This window comes from Coturnix japonica, chromosome 1, assembly GCF_054131305.1.
Source record: "Coturnix japonica strain WE chromosome 1, WE-NBRP24, whole genome shotgun sequence".
In the NCBI taxonomy this organism is placed as follows: Eukaryota; Metazoa; Chordata; class Aves; order Galliformes; family Phasianidae; genus Coturnix; species Coturnix japonica.
In genome coordinates, this window is record NC_140663.1 from 74,324,561 (window position 1) to 74,342,778 (window position 18,218).

Consider the following 18,218-nt stretch of genomic DNA (forward strand, 5'->3'; position numbering starts at 1 on the left):
TAAGCGAACGGTGGCGTTGCAATCCGGATTGCCTACACAGAGTGATTCCTTCTGGTCCCTCTGAAATTGCACGGAAGTCACGGGAGATCCAGCAAAGATTAATGCATCCTGATGCGTGCTATTTGTCCTGGAGGCCTTGGCAGCTCTGTAATTACAGTCGGTGCGTCTAAGTCCCTCTCTGGCCCCCCGCGTTACAGCCTGGCGGTGCCACCAGTACCAGAGAGACCCTGGATTTGGGATCTGTCAGGCAGAACTCCGCTGAGAAATCAAAGCTGCCCCTCTGCGTTTCTCACCGCAGCAGTGAGTGCTCTCCTCCTCTGCTGAATAACTGCCCCGTGTCAAATGGAGCCTCAGGGACTCTCGAGCCAAGCGTGGCCTATAGACTTGTGATCCAAGAGAGATGTTTTCAAGGGAAGGAGAGAGCCATATTTCTATAACATATATATTTATATATATTTAGAAAAAATGAAATAAACGAGCAGGCTTGCAACACTAGGTGGCAGAGGTGGGATCTTTTTCTGCTCAGAGCACTGTCCTATAAGGCATTGCTTGTTTAAGTACAGTCGCATTTAGTTGGAGCTGCAGGAGAGAGACAGAGAGATTCTCTGTGTTTACAGCCAGCGCAGGCTACGGCGGGCTATAACCTGGCCCCCCTTCCTCCCGCACTTGGAAGGGAGAGTGAGAGGCTGGTTGGGAATCTGGCCACCGCGGGTCAGCCCTCCCTGTGACTGGATTGCCAGGGCTGGTAGAGCAGAGCCCGGGGGGGACTGAAGGGAAACACACATCCCGTTTTATTTGAGAGGGGAAGAGGAGGAAAAAAAAAAAAACAAAAAAAAGACCAACAAGAAAAAGAAACTGAGAGAGGAGGGAAGAGACGGAGAAAAAGGCAGAGGAAGAGGAGCGAGTGAGAGAGAAGCATGAGGACCTACTGGCTGCACAGTATCTGGGTGCTGGGATTCTTCCTGTCCCTCTTCTCCTTGCAAGGTATGTGATGAGTTCTTTCTTGCAACCTCCTCGAAACCCCTGCACTTGAATTGAGGCTGATGGACTGAGGGTGAATGGAAACATGGAGCTGGAAGCTGGAGCTATTTAGATTCTTCTGTCTTACCCCCCCCAAGCCTCCCCCCCCCCCCCCCCCCCCTTAGGAAATAATAATAAGCCAAGGAGAGATCGTTCTTGGTGAATCCTGTGGTTAGAGGACATTGCATGTGACTGACTTTGCTGCTGTATTTATGCTTTTGCAGAGGGGGAGTTGGGGGGGGGGGGAACGAGAAGGTTTGCAAAGGGATAGAGGAGTGGGTGAATGTGGGTATCCCTTTCATCTACAGTCAGTGTTCTTCAGCACTTTGGGGCATGAGTACTGATGCTTCAGGATTCCTCACCTTCCTAAGGAGATCAGTGTTAAGTTTCTTCTTTTTCTTGTCTCTTTTTTTTTTTTCTCTTGCCTTATTTCATTTTGGCATTTTGGTTTTCCTGGTGAAGGGGGGAGGTTAAAGGAGCTTCAGTGCCTCTTTGCAAAAGCGTTATGTCCTTCCCCTCCTCAAGGGAAGGGGGGAAAAAAAAAGATGAAAGAGGAAAAGACAGGAGAAGGAAATTTGTTGGGTATGGGATTTTGTTCAGTGGAGAATTGCCAGCTGGGTTTCTTGCTTCAAGAGCCAAGTGTGAGTACAGGATTTAGTTAGAAGTGATGACAGACATGCTAGCTGGTTTTGAGATGCTTTCTGTAAACAGGAGTTAAGGGTTAATGCATCCCGTGCTGCATGTATAAATACACATCACACATGCACATATAACCGTAGCCCTGCAAATCACAGCTTGTGCATGATCCAGGCTTGCTCACACGTATCGGTGGTCCCATATACCCCCGTGCACATACACACTCATGAATATAGCATGGAAGATGAATAAACTCACTCTGGCACATACAGTTCTAGCTCCTGAGCACATGCAGTTCCTGGAGTGGCAGTCTGCTGTTCTCGCTCACATTTGCTCTTCCTCCCTCCATCCTGCAAGCCTCTCCTTGTGCCTTCTCTCCATCCTGCACACTGGTGTTGGTGGCTGCTTGCACATCCTATGCCTGTCCTGCTGCACTGGTCTTACAAGCGCACATACACACACATCTATGGTACATTTCTACCCTTTCTTTATGCATGCACCTATCTGGCCTCCTGCCTTGCACAGTCTTGCAATCACAGCATTTTGCATGCACCTTGAGGGTATCTCACTGCGACTGCCTTCACCTCTCACACTCCTGTGCGCGCTGTGATGTATGGAGGGATGCCCAGTCACAGGATCCAGCCCTTTTCCTCATACTTCTGCACACAGTTTCACGCTTGCTATTCTATTTTATGTCCACTAAGCAGATCACGCAGTCACGCTCCCTGTTACACATGTTCTTTCTGTTGCAGCCTTGCGCTTACCTGTCACTACTGCGTGCACTCACTGCGAAATCCATCACTTTCTCCCTCTTTCTCACATTTACCAAGTGTTTCCTTCCACACAGCCTCTCTTCCTCTGTCTCTGCATTGCATGCACATGCTTTTCCGCTGTCACATATATTTGCTGGAACTTGCACGCTCTGAATGGTGAATCCAGCCCAGCACTTTCTGCCTGCCTTCCTCTGTGAAGTAGCTGATTCTGACAGGCTCGGAGGATTTCCTCTAGCACACAGGGTGAGAGGAGACCAGTACTTGCATACCACAAATAGCAGGTGTCTGCAGCGAAGTTGGGGAGCTCCTGTGAACTTCCCTTTGCTCTGGAATCAAAATCATTGAGGTTGGAAAAGATCATCTAGTCCAACCACCAGCCCATCCTGGCATGCTCACTAACACTAAACCACATCCCTCAGTGCCCCATCTACCCATGGGCACGGACCTCTCAAGGAAGATGGATGCTGGCTCTGAGCACTGCTCTTCTCTGATACTTGTTTCCTAGCCTGCAGTCAGTGCTGCTTGCTCTTTGCTCTTGAGTCAGAAGCCTTCCTTGAACTGTGATCAGAGCATCCCAATCCTAGCACAACTGGGTGCTGATTTCATCCTTTCCAGTATCTGCAGCATGTGCCGGGCTTGGGGGGCTGTGTCATCTTCTGTCTTAGTGAGTTGCTATTGCCACAGCTGTAAGAGAGAGCATTAGGGAAGGTTCCTGGATGGCTCTTTTAGCAGGTGCCCAATGAGAAGGCAGAGGCAGCACAGTTGCCCTCTTTGTGTTTTCAAATATGGGATTGGGGGTGAAGGAGGTGTTGCAAACCAAGAGCTGCTGCTTCTCCTTTTCCCAAACTTCAGATGTGTTATAAACTAACCCCGTTCTGCTGCTGCCTCCATTATCACAGCCAGCAGTGCCTCCCTTTCCCACAGCTGGGGGTGGAGGGGGGTTGCAGAAGCAGGGACACTGGGGCTGCACAGGAGGTGTGGAGCACATCACTCGAGAGCCCAAAACCATCCTAAAGAGTTAAGAATAGGGAAGTATTGTGCCCCTCTGTGTTTTTTGTTGTTGTTTTTTCCCATTTGAAAGAGAAAGGCGGTGGGCAGTGACAGGCAGTGATCTGTTCTCCGCTTCCAAGCGCGTCCCTCCTGATCCAGGCAGCTGTGCCTGGAGCTGCCTCAAACTTGCCAGCGCCTTCTTTTCCTCGCCGTCCACTTGGGGGTGTACGGGGGAACGCTGAAAGAGCTTCTGGCCGCTTTCTGCTTGCCCAAGGCCACCGGGCAGGGGGTGAGGAGGAGGGAGGCTGGAGCTGAGCTGAGACTGGGTAATAGCAAGCGATGGAGGATGGGGCACAGGGAATTGAATCCCCGTTCCCCGCAGGCTGGAGGCTCTGATTGCTGCCCAGAGTATCGCAACGCTATGTTTGCTTAATCCGGTGCCTTAGGCTGCGTGCTGCCGCATCTCAGCGTTGTCCCGGAGGCATGTGGCTGGGGGGCAGCAGGCTGCTGTCCTGGGTGTTGGTGGCACGATGCAGCTCTTCCTCTGAAGGGATTCATCTCTTAGCTCGGTGTGTCTGTAGCTTCTAATAAGGATCAAACTTGGAAGCACGATTTTCTCTTCCTTCTTTTCCTCACCCAGCCCCTCCTCCACCCCCCAACAACAACAAAAACCCACAAGAAAACCCCACGACTCAAAATGTGGTGTATGAGGGTGAAAAGGAGAAGCAAATGCTTTGTGTCTATCAAAAATTGTAGCTTGATCACTTAAAATAACTACTTATTGTTTCAGCTTTTATCTCCTACTACTCTAAATTAACCGAGCTGCCAATATGCAAAGTTGTGATTTCCCACCTGAGCTCTTCATTTCAGAAGTGAACGCCTTAAAAGTTGTACATTTGCTTCACATTGAAAATCCTTCTGAATAAACTCCCCTTGAAAATTAACAGCTGTTTCAAATCTGCAGTTCACTTCGGAAATGATCCCAGCTTATTCTAACCAACCCCCCCACACTACCCCACCTTGTTGGTTAACTGCAGGAGATTGGTGCTGTTGTTTGGTTTTTGAATCATCATGAGAATCCTTCCGCAGCTCAGATCTGGTCTACATAGTATGGGTGGCATTTATTTATGATGCATTTTTTCAGCTGCTCAATGGTATTCATAAATGGGGAAATGAATCTGAAAGAACTCACAGAGGCGCTTGGGAAGTGGAGTGGGATGCCTTGGGTTGGTATGCGGTACAAATGTTATCTGCGAAGTCTTGTGCTTTATAATGTTAGTGGGCAATGTGGGTGTGAAAAATGATGTGTTTGTTAATGCGCGAGGCTTGTGCAATCTGTATGGATGGAGGCATGGACCCAAGTGTTTCTGTGCTGATAATGTGTAATGGATGGGGAGAACAGAGAGAGGAGGAGAAAGAATGTCTGTGTGTGCTAAGAGTGGTGTTGTATTATATGTGTAACTGTGTGTGGTGATGGCTATGCAATTGGGTAATGTTGAGACCGGAGGGAAGAGTCCTTACTTTCTCTCCTGGTTTTCTTTCTCTTTCCAGCTCTCTCAGTCAGCTGGGGCAGGTGAGACTCTCATGTGATAGACTGTATTGATGAGGAAATGATCCAGTCCACTGCTTTGTGTTCCCTTAAATGATGAAAATGTGCAATAGCTAAAAAAGGAAAACACTTTTCTTACAGGTTTAAGATGAGAAAGAGGCAGAAAAGGCTCTATATCTGCAAAGAGGGAACACTGAAAGGGTATCCTGAATGTTGCTTCTAGTCCTGTCCCCCTATTTGCAGACCTTTTGGGTTAGTGATTGCCATGCCAGTGATGACCCATTTCCTGTTGCAAATCTGAGCATTCTCCTACACAGTCAGAGCTTTATTATGATATGTAGAAATCTGCTTCCTCTTAGTTTATCTTAAGATATCTTCTTAATATATCTTCTCATGAGAGGGCATTACTAGCTGGCTGATGAGTGCCCTGGTCTCTATGTTTATGGGAGCTCCTCTGCAGCCTGTAAGCACTCATGCATGTGGTAGTGGTCCAAGGAGAACATGAATCCTTCAAGAGTCCCTCCTTGCACCTCCTTGTCATCCCACAAGCACTGCAGCCCCTTCTGATCAAGATGAAGAACATGGCTGCTGTCATCCTATGTTGATGGCAAAGCAATTTAAGAGTTCACTTCCGTCTTGTGTGCCTGTTGTAAGCCTTCAGGTGCTCCTTGCGTTGCTGGTAGGGATCGTCTCCATCACTCAACACATTCATTCTGTACAAGACCAGGGGTTGGAACTACATGATCCTTGAGGTCCCTTCCAACCTGGGTCATTCTGTGATTCTGTGAAGACCAATTTACCTTTGTAATGGGTGAAAGCAGTGACATTAACACATGAGCCCAGGTATGATGTTGACTGAGGGCTCTGTACAGGGGCCTTTGGAGGTTGATGGGGCAGCACCACAGCACACTACCTATGGACATGTGTGCTGTACCGTGAAAGCAGGAGAGAAAAGGCATTTGTGAATATGTGAAAGGGGAACTGCCTCTTCTGGGCAGATCTGAATAGCTGATGGGCTTGATGTGGAGGAGGATTTGCTGGGGTTGCTAAAGGGTGGAACAATTTCATGATCAAGTGAAGTCTCTGAAGCAGAGAAGGGCATTGCAGAAGAGTCTGGGGTAAATCTTCCATTTGTGTGCTTTGCAATAAATGGTCCCCTTCATGTACAGTATGGCTGCTGGGAGGATGTTGTCTGTGGATCCCATAGGGAACTTGATCCTTTCCCTCTTCAAGATCCCTTTTCCTTAAAGAACCATGTGCCGTAGCTTTGTGTGCTGCTCAGGCTTAGTCAGCAACATCTTTGACAGCTGATGTGTTCTTCCTGCTGTCATTTTTATCTGGGGTAAAATGAAAAATACCAAGAATGGCACAGACCATCTTGTCCCACTGTGATAAAGAATAGATAAGGGCAAGATTAAAAAAAAAAAAAGAAAAAGAAAAATCCAGGCTCAGTTCTGTGCTATGCTATTACCCTGTGGTTCCCAGAGAGCTTCAAACAGGAGGACTATGGGATCTGGGGTCAGTGCTGGATATATTTCTGAGGCTGTTTTCCTATGATCTTCCTTGAGCAAGTTGCTTTCCAGTAAGTGTGGCCCTACTCCATCCAGATGGAAGGAAAGGGAGTAGCAGGGGGATACTACAGTGATTTTTCTGAGCCAAAGGGAGAATATTCTTCCTTGCTGAGGTGTGCAGGGCCTTAACAGTGAAGTGTCTTGCTGACCATATCTGCTGTGTCAACACCTGTGGGAAGATTTCTTCACTGAGAAGAAAAAGGTCCCTTACCTTCAATTTGCTTACTGATTACTCACAAGTACAGAATAAGATTTTTCTCTGGTTTGCAGCTGTAGTGGTACTGGCCTTTGGTAACATTTTAGGAAGGCCATGGTTTCAGAGGAAGGGTCTTAGCTTGAAGCATGCTGGAGTGTAACTGGATCTGCAAGATCACAGGCAGGGCTTTTGTGGCTCCTAGGTTATACAAAACATACTACAGAAACTCCCCTGTAGATGTCTTTTCTATTAAACCTACTCCTTTACTGTCTGCTTTGGTGTGCCCTCATAGATGCATGTTTCATGCTGTCTTTGAGGTTTGGTAGAGCCCTCCTAAAAAGAGGGTGGGCATCTCCCTTCTCTGGAGATGTGCTCTTGGCTGTTAGGGAGAACACGTGCCAGGCCGAACAGAAGCAGTGTGATGAGGGAGAGAGCAAGGAGGAGACGAATGGAGGGCTGTGGAGTTTCCCATCCAGGTAATCAATAGCATATCAGCATGCAGACACTGGGTTACAAGTATGCACTGTAAGTGCGTAATCACAGCTCCTTCCCCTCTGTCCCTCAGCACTTATATTGATGGCAGGTTGCAGGCTGGAACTAATGAATCCTTGCAATATGCTGGGACAATAACTATTAATGTTATTCTGTGTGCCCTCTGGCTGTTGCATGTCCATAGAGCCTGGATGTGCTTGGTTCTTGTTAGTTGACCCAAAGCTACGCTGTGATTGAGAGCTGGGGACTTTCTGACTGCTACCCTCATGGCCAGTGCCTACTGCATGCATGGGGTTTGGTGAAGCTGACCACGTGGATATACAAGAGTGTCTGACAAGGCAGGGATTTCCTTATGGGGAGAAGGAGTTATTTCAGAGGGCATCTGTGGATTTATCTTGTGTGAATTTGTTCAGACTTGTGCTGCTGTGACTCCATCTACTTGTACGAGTACTTTGCCTTTTAAAGCTATTTTGTTGCACAGTGGGTTCACTTATTTCACACATCCAGTTTTATTCATGCCCGTATATGTGGTCTGTGTGTGAAGTTCTGACCCAGAGGCCTTTCAATATACCCTCCACAGCTTTTAGGAGGATGTGTGTGACAAATAAGATAATCACTAATGGGTGTGTTTGTGTGCGTGTGACAGCAAATATTTAAGTTGCATAGTGTAGATATCTGTGCTGTGTTAACAAATGTGGTTCAGGCTTGTGTTCTGTGCAAAGGAAGAGTTGTGAAATATTAGTTCAGTAGGTGAATGTAGCACGATTAGTGGTATCTGTGTCGCTGTGTATGCTTCTGGAGCGACCATTATTCATAGCAGATTTGCATCCTATCTCGACGTGGCAAGAGATTGTTGCAGTGAAACAGAATCGTTGCTGCGGCTTGGCTACCCTTTCTCATCTTTTTGTTAGCTTCAATGTAAGATGGTAACTTAGTCATGCTTTGTTCACCTAGGCATGAAATACAGCTTAGAAAGTGAAGAGTACATGCTTGACTCCTACAGTTTCATGTAAGAGTTCTTGAGAACAGAGGAAGAGGATGAAAGGGAGCTTTCTTGCACATGTAAGCTGTGCAGTTTTAGGCACTGACATTCTAAGACAGTTTAGTTTAGTTGAACCAACCTTTTTTTTTTTTCTTTTGCAACACACAAGCAAAAGATTCTTGGACTGGATGCAACATGAACAGGTAAGCCAGCAAATCAGCTCTTGGACTGTAACTGCAGTAACACAGTTTTGCTAGTTTAGCTGCATCAACTGCAAGGATTGTGACGAGCGGAGCCATGTCTTGTCATGTGTCAGGTTTAGCCAGCTGAGTAACAGTCTGACTGTAGGCATACCCCTGTAGCCTGGGCCTACCAAGGGGGAAGGTGAGAAAGCAGCAAGAGAGCTGATGTGAAGGTAGAAGCCTTCTTCTCAATTTCCATGTATCTTGGGTGCCTGCTGGTGACTGGTTTGTGTACCCCCAGCAGCCAGAGGACAATAACATATTAGGTTGTTAAAAACAACAACAACAAAAATCAAGTTCATGTTGCAGTGTGAGCTAAATGAGCTGTGGCACGGCCCCCGAGGGACCTGGAGCTCAGGTCATCAATGCAGTCATCTTTCTTCTCTGTGTGCTTAGAAGAAAGGTAGAAAAGGCTATTTTGACTGGCCTTGCTCTGTCTTGCTGTAAAGCTTTGTGGCTTCAGGCTTTCTTTCAGGTTTCAAGAGAGCCCTTATAGCCCCTGCTTGCAGGCTCTGCTCATCCCTTGATTAACCTTGTTTCTGGTTTTGGAGGAGAGTGCTCAGAGAAACCAGTGTTGGCATATATCCCTTTATGTCTCAGAAGCAGGAATGGCCTTTTAATGGGCACTGCTTGATGGAACTGGAACCATAGGAACATGGGGGTTTGGAGTCTGATGATCCTTGAGGTCCCTTCTAACCCAAGCCATTCTATGATTATGTGATTTAGGTCACGGCTTGTGTTTGTGGTAGAGAATGGTTATATTAGTTTGTGTTGTGACAGTGCCTGAAAAGGCAGGGAGCTGTAAAACTGTGGAAAATAATGTTCACAAGAAGTCTCCTTCAAGTTTTAAAAGCCCTGAAGATCATCTCTTATCAGTTTTGGAGTTGGATTTCTTTCAAAGAATGATGTCACTGTGGGGTGGACGCGTGTGGTGTGGGATGGGTGTCCTATGGTGGTGTTGCTGCTGGACCAGAGGGTGAGCACGTTCATATGTCTGCGTGTGCAAGGCGTATGTGGGGCCTGTGCTGTGATCACTGGAATTACAGTCTAGCCAGATAACAAGCTGTTGTTGTTTACTGCACTTGGTTCCGGGCACTTCAATTCCGGAAAGATGTAAACAAAATTAGAGGGAATTCAGAGGATTGCAATGAGAACGATTAAGGGGCTGGAGGGACTGACTTATGAGGAATGCTTGTGAGAGCTAAATATATAGCTGTTTGGCTAAATGACTAAAGAGGAGCTATGCTAATGATCTAGGCATGCTGGGAAGGAGTGAAGAATTCTATAGTGTGGACTGAGAGCTGGAAGTCTTTCATGGTACAAAATTTGGAGGAAGGAAGAGGGAAAAGAATTGCCAAGAGAGAAGAATAATTAATGGGAAGAAGGAGATTAGGTGGTGAAACAGCTTCGTTAAGAAATGTGGTGGAATTGCTGTCATTTGAGATATCTGAAGTTTGGCTGGGCAGAGCCCTGGAGAATAATCCATGCACTACAAGCGTGAAAAGGTCCCTTGAGAGACAGTCTAGATGCCTTAATAGATTTTTATGCTGTCATTAATTTCTGAATCACTGTTAATACTTCCAGTCTCACAAAGAACCATATTCTTTAAAGCATTTTACTTTCTTGCCTTGTGTAATTCCTGCTGTGATGCAGATCCTGGCCCAAAACAGGCTCATGAGGAAGTCTGCTGTATTAACCAAATAATGATAATAATAGAGTATTAACTGCTTAGCTCCCGATGCTTTTTCCACCTCCTTTCATTTAATGTTGGTGGTGGGCAAAGGAAGCCTCCTGGACACCCAATAGGGTGATATCTCAGTAGGTGTTGCTATGTCTTTGTCCTGTCTGATGTGTTAGACTTTGCCAGGTTTCCTGTTACCACCTCATGATACATACATACATCCCTCGCTGCTTTTTCTTTCTCACATCTTTTCAGGATGATTGAATAAGTGAAGAAGTCTCTCTGGGCTCAGAAGCTGATGGTGGTTGAGCTTGTAGCATTCCTGGTCTGTCACTGGAGCTGAGGCACCCCAGTACCATCTCTGTAGTCGTGAGGGAGACGGAGGTGGAACAAGGTAGTTGGATTTGACCAAGTCGGTTGTTGGAAGGAAAATCAGCCAGCTGGTTTGCTTTTGTGTTGTTTATAACAGGAACTGGATAGTGAAAACTAAATGGATGTTGTTGGCCACCCAGTTCAACACTTCTTTCAGAAGAGAATAGCATGAGTGTAGACAGAGTTTTGCAGTAGTCAACTCTGCTGGCTGGCACTGAGGATTTTGAGAGGCAAAAGGTAATGCAAGATGAGTAGAACAGCCAGGATATACGGTATGGATCATCCAGACTAAAGATTACTTGTGGCATGGATGCCGAGCCAGAGAGAGTTCATCATACTTTATTAGCTCAGGTACCAGAGTATGCAAATTGCAATCTGTTCACTGGGCAGGAAAGCAAGGAGTACATGCATGCAGTCCACACTGCTAAGTGTTGCTGAATCTTTTCCAGTCTGTGCAAAGCCAGTTCAAAGAACTCAGCAACACATCCCAGCAGTGCTGAGGGTCACTGTACGGAGACAGCTGAAGTGGGCTGGAAACTGATGTGTCTTAGCTTGGACTTGGCATTAACCTCAGTATGTGCGAGGCGGTTGTTGGTAATGGCATCTCTACTCTGTGCTCCCTAGCAGAGTGGGAGAGCTTGTTAGCTCAGATTCAGTGCAATAGGAGTACGGTTGGACTCCGGCTCTGAACCAGGGATGAGGAATACTCCCTAGCTTTGAGCTGTCTGTGTTGGATTTTGATTTTTCTATTGTAATATCCTCTTTATTGAAATACAAAAGTCCTGGGAAAAATGACAAACTTGCTGCTTTGCTTTAGGTAGTGTTAGATTGCCTCGTTTGCCCCAGAATGAGAAGGCATGAGAAATTTAGTAAAGGAAGAAAGGGAGAAGATTGGAAACTCCAGAAGTGAGAACATGTATTAGCAGGGACAAGTTGCTATTGGGTGCAGGTTCATGGAGAGCTAGAAATAAAAGGCTCCAAGGCAGACTAACCCACTCTTTTCTAGATACTATTTAGGCAGTGTGTGTGCCCTCTAGTGGCATAACCCGCTGAGGGGAGATAAGTGAGCTACTGCGTCTACCTTTAGTCACAGGTGATCTCTGCCACTTAAAAAGTTAGCCAAGGTTTGGAGTCTGAGGGATAAATGTTCTCATGCCATCGTTTGCTGCACAGAGAAGAGTGGGGTGGGAGAGAGGTAATTTGTCTAGTAATTGTGTTTGTTGCATGCAGGAAATGGATTCGTTACAGCACCTTTTAATCATTGTTCCACGGGATTTTGCTAATCTCATTGTAACCCCCGACTGAGTGTTTGTCACATCACACCCAGATGTTGAGTCAACACATGACACTTTCTCCTTCTTTAGACACTGGTGTAATGTTGTAGCCACGGGGGGCCTTCAAATGCACTCCTGCTGCTGGTTGTAAGCAATAGTGCTGCTGGGTTCCTACCCAAGACAAATTTCTGATCACCAGACAGGTCGGAGTCTGAGCTGGGCTTCCATGGGAGATGAACAAAAAAAACCTGTACCTGCCACACAGAAACAGGAGAGTTCACACTGCTGAATGCACGCAAATGCTCTGTCTCTGGCTTGCTGCAATGAAGGCCAGGCTGCTTGTCATAGCAGATGGCTGGGAAATGATAGTTGGTTCTGAGGGCAGGGACACCTGCAGAATGCAGGCCTTGCAGGTATTTCAGCAGCTGATATCATGAGCGTGGATGACTATGTTTTACAGCCGTGTCACCAGTTTCTTGCCCATTTCCCAAAATAAAAGCTTGAAGATGTCTGTATATCAAAGCAGAGTAGTCCAACAGGTTGAATGATATCTACCTGTTGCACCAGGGTTGTACTCAGAAGGTATGGTCTAAAGTTGGTTGGAAACTATGAATTCCACATCAGAGTTGAGGCTTTGGTCTGTGGTTTTACTTGTTGTTCTGTGGTAGAAGGTTACCTAACAACCCTCAAATGTTTGCTTGTTTGTTTTTAATGGCAGGCAAGGTTAAAAAATAGCTGTAAGGGCTGTTTGCTTACTTTAGGTAGACTCAGTGTAGAGTCCTTAATCCAGTTTCAGGGAGCAGAGGCTCCAAGCTGCATTTATGCCATCTCTATCTGGGAGGTTAAAGATCTGTCATTTGACTTGGTTGTCCTCTACAGTCCCTGTTCCAACTTGAGACGATGAACATTCTTAACTGGTGCACTTCCTTGAGGGGGAATCAAAAGGTTGTAATGCACACGTGTTTTGATCAAAGACAGTTCTGCCCTCCTTAAGTGAGGATACCTTTACCCTTCTGCTTTCTGCTGGCACTGTGAAATTCATTTCTTTCTGGTTTGTTCCTTTTATCTCGGATATTCCTACTGGAGGATTTTCCATCCTCCCTGTGATGTGAGCAAATTCCTTGTGGGGTTTTGTATGAGGCTTAAGGGTTGCATGAGGATAGGTAGCCATGTTATTTAGCTTGCAGAAATGACAGAGCTGGTGATAAGAGTGCAAGATGCAAAGCATCTACCTGGATTCTCAGATCCAATAGCGTCTTGCAGTGCAGGCTGGCAGTTAGAAGAAACAACTTTTCATGTATAATCTTGAGCATCTTTGAGTTGCAAATGACTAAGAGACAATAAAATACATATCGCCGGTCTCACATAAACCCTTTTAAAGCTAGAACTGCACTTTCAATTAACTCTACCATATATGGCCAAAGTCGACACTGCATAAAACTTTGATAATTTCACATTTTAAAAATGTATCAGGAAGTCTCATTCATATATCTTCACTGAAAATTTCATGAATTGCACATTTCCTGGTGTTAGATGTTCAATAAACTTAAATAATGTAGCAATTTACATCCGGAAGGTTTGCTTTAAAACTGTAAAGTCTGGCTACTTCTCTTATGGATTGAGAACAGCTCACTCTTTTTATTCCTTCATCCATTAGAATGGACAATTTTGTTCTTCTGAAATGGTATGAGATCTGTTTTGACCCTTCACTAGTAAAACCCTGGCCTAAGAAAGATAGCTGAGGTATATGCATATAGGAAATGAAATATCCCTCCACTGGGAACTTCAAGTCGCATCTTTGTTTCATGGGCATCAACACTGAATATAGTCTGAAATTTTCCAGTGTAACACTTCTTCTATAAATTTGAGTGCCTTCTCATCCAATCAGGAAGTTGAGAGCAGAGCAAAGTGCGAGTGAAAGTAGCTTGTGGAATCCAAGATGAGATTTATTAACATAAAGCACTTGCCTTGCCAGAGTCATTGCATTTCTGGAAACATCTTCCTCGATGCTAATGATCCCAAGGTGAAGTTTCAGTTTAAGTGGCATTCTATCCATTGATGCAGTCAAGACAGTTCCTGGAGCACCCTGCTTGTCTCAAGCAGAGTACTATTTTCACATCCTATCCCTGATTTGGAAAACAGTTTTTTTCCCCCTTTCCCTTTTATCTGACTGATCTCAGGGAAATAACCCAGGATATGAAGAGAGAGGCTTTAAGCAAAGCTCTTTGAAACCTTTCTGCCTGTTAGTCATCTAATTTGAAGGTTTTTCATAGTCGTTCAGTCTTCTTAATCTCCTTGTCCTCACTGTGGCCAAGCTGAGGGTGCAAGAATGTTCTACCATGCGCTTGTATTTCCAAAAATGATCTCAATTCTCAGCTGAGAGCAAGTATTAAGGAGAAAAAAACTGATCCTGTGGTGTTTCTGAGTTCTGGGACCGCAGTACTATAACAAGGTCATCTTTAAATTGTCTCAAACATCCCAGGCAGATTTTCTACTCAGGAGACAGATTCTACTTAGTCGTGCAATACTGTTGGATGACCTCCATCACCAGATATATCTAGGTGTGTAAAGAAGAGTATAATGCATACTATGCCAACACCTCAACAAAAATAGACTACATCTTGGTAATCCCATCTGGCCACACACAAATTGTAGGGTATTTTCCCACCGTAGTGAACTAGATTGGTTGCAGAGCATCTCATGGTGTACCCCTTCTCTATTTGAGAGGATTTCCCAAGTTCAGATCTCCTTAGGCATGAAAGTAGGCTGTACTGCTTGCTGACCGAGAAGGTGAAGCAGAAAGCTGTGAGGGGTAGAGAAATGGTTGAAGAGAGTGAGGCTTACTGGTGTCTGTAATGAGATGTGGAAAATGTCTAGGGGAAGGAATAGGGATGCATTTGACAGGCTTTTGAAGCCTTATTTGCTTAATGGGAGCTTCTGCAAAGGCACAGGCTGTGTAAGCCATAAAGAGAAGTTGGCTTCTCCCATGGCCCTTGCAGCTGCACCAGGCTATGATAACAGAAATTAACTTCATCTCCTTTGTCTTGCTATTCAAGTGCCCCAGAATAGTAGTTATGAAAACAGTGCTGTTTAATATTGTCTTTGATCGAGCAATCCAACGGGAGCCCTGGGCTTGTTCTGCTCAGCTTTGTTAGTTTCAGACCCTAAGGCAACAAGCCGTTGCCTTCAAAGCCCAGGCAGGGCTGCGTTAAGTGTGAAGTGCGCGGCAGAAATCCCAGTTTGTCAATTCAAATGGCACTCACCTAGCAGCAATGCCTATGTATTCAAATCAGCAGCAGTGTGGGAAGTGGGGCACGTGCAGCTATTCTCCTCTGGAGAGAGCAGCTCTCAGGAGGTGGTAAGTGAAGCAACACATTCAAAAGACCCAAAGGGAAATAATGGAGGGTGAATTTCTCCTGTTATTATTCAGCATTAATACGCTGGCTTTTTCTGCACTTGCTGCCTGCTGGCCTTGTAGTGCATTTACATCCAGGCAGACTTCAAAGCATGTGCTGCGGGAGGACGGTATCTCTAGAGGAGGAGGTTCCCACCCTTCTTTTCCACCTCCCTGCTGTAAAGGTGCATGTCTTTCCCTCAGTTTCCTCTTTCCATTGGTTTTATGACCTGCAAGAAGCAGCTTCGGAGATGCTCACATGTTACTTCACATGCCAACAAAATGAAGTCAGTTACCAAGAAGAAAAATAAGATGCTGGCAATGGTGTGCAGGGGGCTCATGAGAACCATAAGGGTAGAAGGAATTCATCCGAGTACGCTGTAATCCATACAGATCCAAGTGCATTGACTGACAGTCTCTCTAGGTAACGGCGAGTGACAGATCTGTGTACTAAGCCAAGGATGGATGCATTTATTCACTTATCGTTCCTTCCATTACTTAATTATGAGATTTGCTCTGTGTTGTTTTTCCCCTCTGTAAAACAGGAATGAGGCCTTTTGGTCATCACGTGGGCCAAATGACAATTACAAATACTGTGTTGACTCTTCTGATACCTCTCGGAGCCCACTTGCCAGTTTACTTGGGACTGGTCTCCATGGTGCTAAATCTAAATCCTCAAGTCTATACATACTGTGTAGAGGGTAGGTTTGGTTACGAAATATTTTGGACCCCAGTGTGCTGCTTCTCCTGTAATACGGGGGGGTACTTTTTATAAGGGCATGTAGTGACAGAATGAGGGTGAAGTTGGAAAAGGGTAGATTTAGACTAGATATTAGGAAGAAATTCTTTACTCTGAGAGTTGTGAGACTCTGGAACAGGTTGCCCAGTGAGGTTGTGGATTCCCCCTCCCTGGAAGCATTCAAGGCCAGGCTGGATGGGACTCTGAGCAGCCTGGTCTAGTAGGAGGTGTCCCTGCCTGTAGCATGGGGTTGGAACTAGGTGATCTTGAAGGTCCATTCCAATCCAAACCATTCTATGATTCTATAGCAATTGTGAGGCTCCACTGAAATAAAGGTATGCCACGTATGTAATACTTCACAATTACAAATAGGATTAATTAAAAATGGGATGTTGGAGGTGTTTTAGAAGCTTGTAGATTAGTGATAATGTTTGTTTTGACAAGAACAGCAGCTGCTGTTCCTTTGGTCAGGGTGAGATTTCTTTTCTGGTTATGTAAACACTTCAGGTATATGCTCTCTGAAATCTGACATAATTCATGTTCAGTTTCCAGGCCAGGTGTTGCTGAGCATTGTGAGAGAAAGCAAATAGAGAAAGAATCTCTCTTCTGTCCCAGCAGTGCTTGTCTGGAGGAGATCTTGTGATGTGCAGGGTGGCTCAGCACCTTCAGTTTAGCAAGCAACCGTAGTGTGATCTCCCATATACTTTATGAATGTTCATGGAAAAACTCTGGTGAACAGCTGGAGCTCTTCTGAGAGATTGGATGGCAAAAACTGCTAGTTCGACGTAAATGGGAACTGCAGAGGAGGGAGTTGCTTTGCTGCAGTAAAATAATTTGTGTTTCCTCTCTTAACCCACTCAAAAAGGCAACAGTAATTCATCATTATTATTATTATTATTATTATTACTATTATTATTAATATTATTATTATTATTAATAATAATAATAATTTTTAAAGGAAGCTCCAGTTAAGTGTGAGTGACATAGGGCTTATTGCTAAGAGACAGGGCTTCAGAGTTCCCATCGTGTTCTGTCCTTGATAGGAATTACTTCAGTTTTGACACTTCTGTGTTCCTTTCTGTTTAAGGAGGATGGGGACTCTGGAGATGCTTAAGGAGGTTTTCAGATAGTCATATGGAACATGGTAAAGAAGTACAACGTACTTCACATTGCATTACCAGAGAAAAGATGTAGCATTTAACTTTTAGCTTCAGGTATCTGGAGAAGCCTCCTGGATGCTAAGGAGGCAGATGGGGGCAAAGGGGGCTGGAAATTAAAATTAACCAATACCCTAAACTATGTTTTAATTGAATTTTCACTATCTTCACCTTGCATATTATCATACCAGACATTAAACTCATACACATTATTCTGTAACCATATACTACCTGCAATAAAAGCTCCAGCAATTAAAATGGAAGAGTATTAAAAGCTCTTTCGGTCTGCCCTCAGAATGGCTCAGTGCTGTTGCTTATGCAGTATTTTCTGTTTCTGAAAACATAGTAGCCTGGAATTAAGGAAAGAAAAAGCTTTCTTAGGCTGGCAGGGCAGTTCCTCCCCACTTGATCACTGTAAGCTCTTTCAGTACAAGGACAGGTAAAATCAGCCCCTCTCAAATCTATGCTGTATAATTACAAAGGAAAGAGATAGTGCTTAGGAATGGAAAGATACGGGCTTGTTAAGATACTGGACTGATCCTCAGGGGAGCTGAGCTTAATTCCTGCCTTTGCCACAGACTTTCTTTAAGTCACTCCATTAATCAGTTTAGGCCTCAGCTTTACCTGTCTGTTCAATGAAAATGAAGACAAAGGAAGTTTCAGCCCCACCTTCCTCTACACATGAAGGATGCTCTCTGTGCCATGGGTCCCAATCTTCTCTCTGCATTTTTATTATTTCTTGCTGGAAAAGTACCTTACTTTTAGAAGAGAAGTTCAGCTAATGCATGCTTTTTTATTTTTCTTTTCTTTTTGGTATTTCTCTGGTGCCATGGATAAGAATGTGGCACTACATTGATTTAAGCTGAGAAAAAGTCTTTATCATAAAAAAAAAGCCTTGCAGAAGTTAAACCTATTGGATCATTCAATCCATCTTCTCAATTACCTTCACTTGTAGCTGGCGGAGCAAAGTAATAGTCTGTGAATAGTTAAGGAAGTGATTGAATTTCCATTACGTTGCTGATGTTTTTGTTGTCCTTCTTGGTTTTTTTTTTTCCTTCTTTACTTGGCGGTTGACTTGGCACTTTGGCACTGAGTTTGAAGTCAACTGCAGGAGATCTTCCTGATTTTAATGTATGATATATGAATATGA

The 18,218-nt window shown here is 44.9% G+C and overlaps 1 protein-coding gene across 3 annotated transcripts in view; it reads left to right on the forward strand.

Moving 5' to 3' along the window:
* Window positions 1-565: 565 nt before the first annotated feature.
* LSAMP (limbic system associated membrane protein) overlaps window positions 566-18,218 on the forward strand; it is a 913,158-nt gene continuing 895,505 nt past the window's right edge. For all 3 annotated transcript variants that reach the window (XM_015875995.3, XM_015876028.3, XM_085544928.1), the window contains exon 1: window positions 566-984. In XM_015875995.3, the coding sequence (XP_015731481.1) occupies window positions 918-984 (67 nt within the window). In that variant the 5' untranslated portion in view covers window positions 566-917. The remainder of the gene's footprint in view (window positions 985-18,218) is intronic.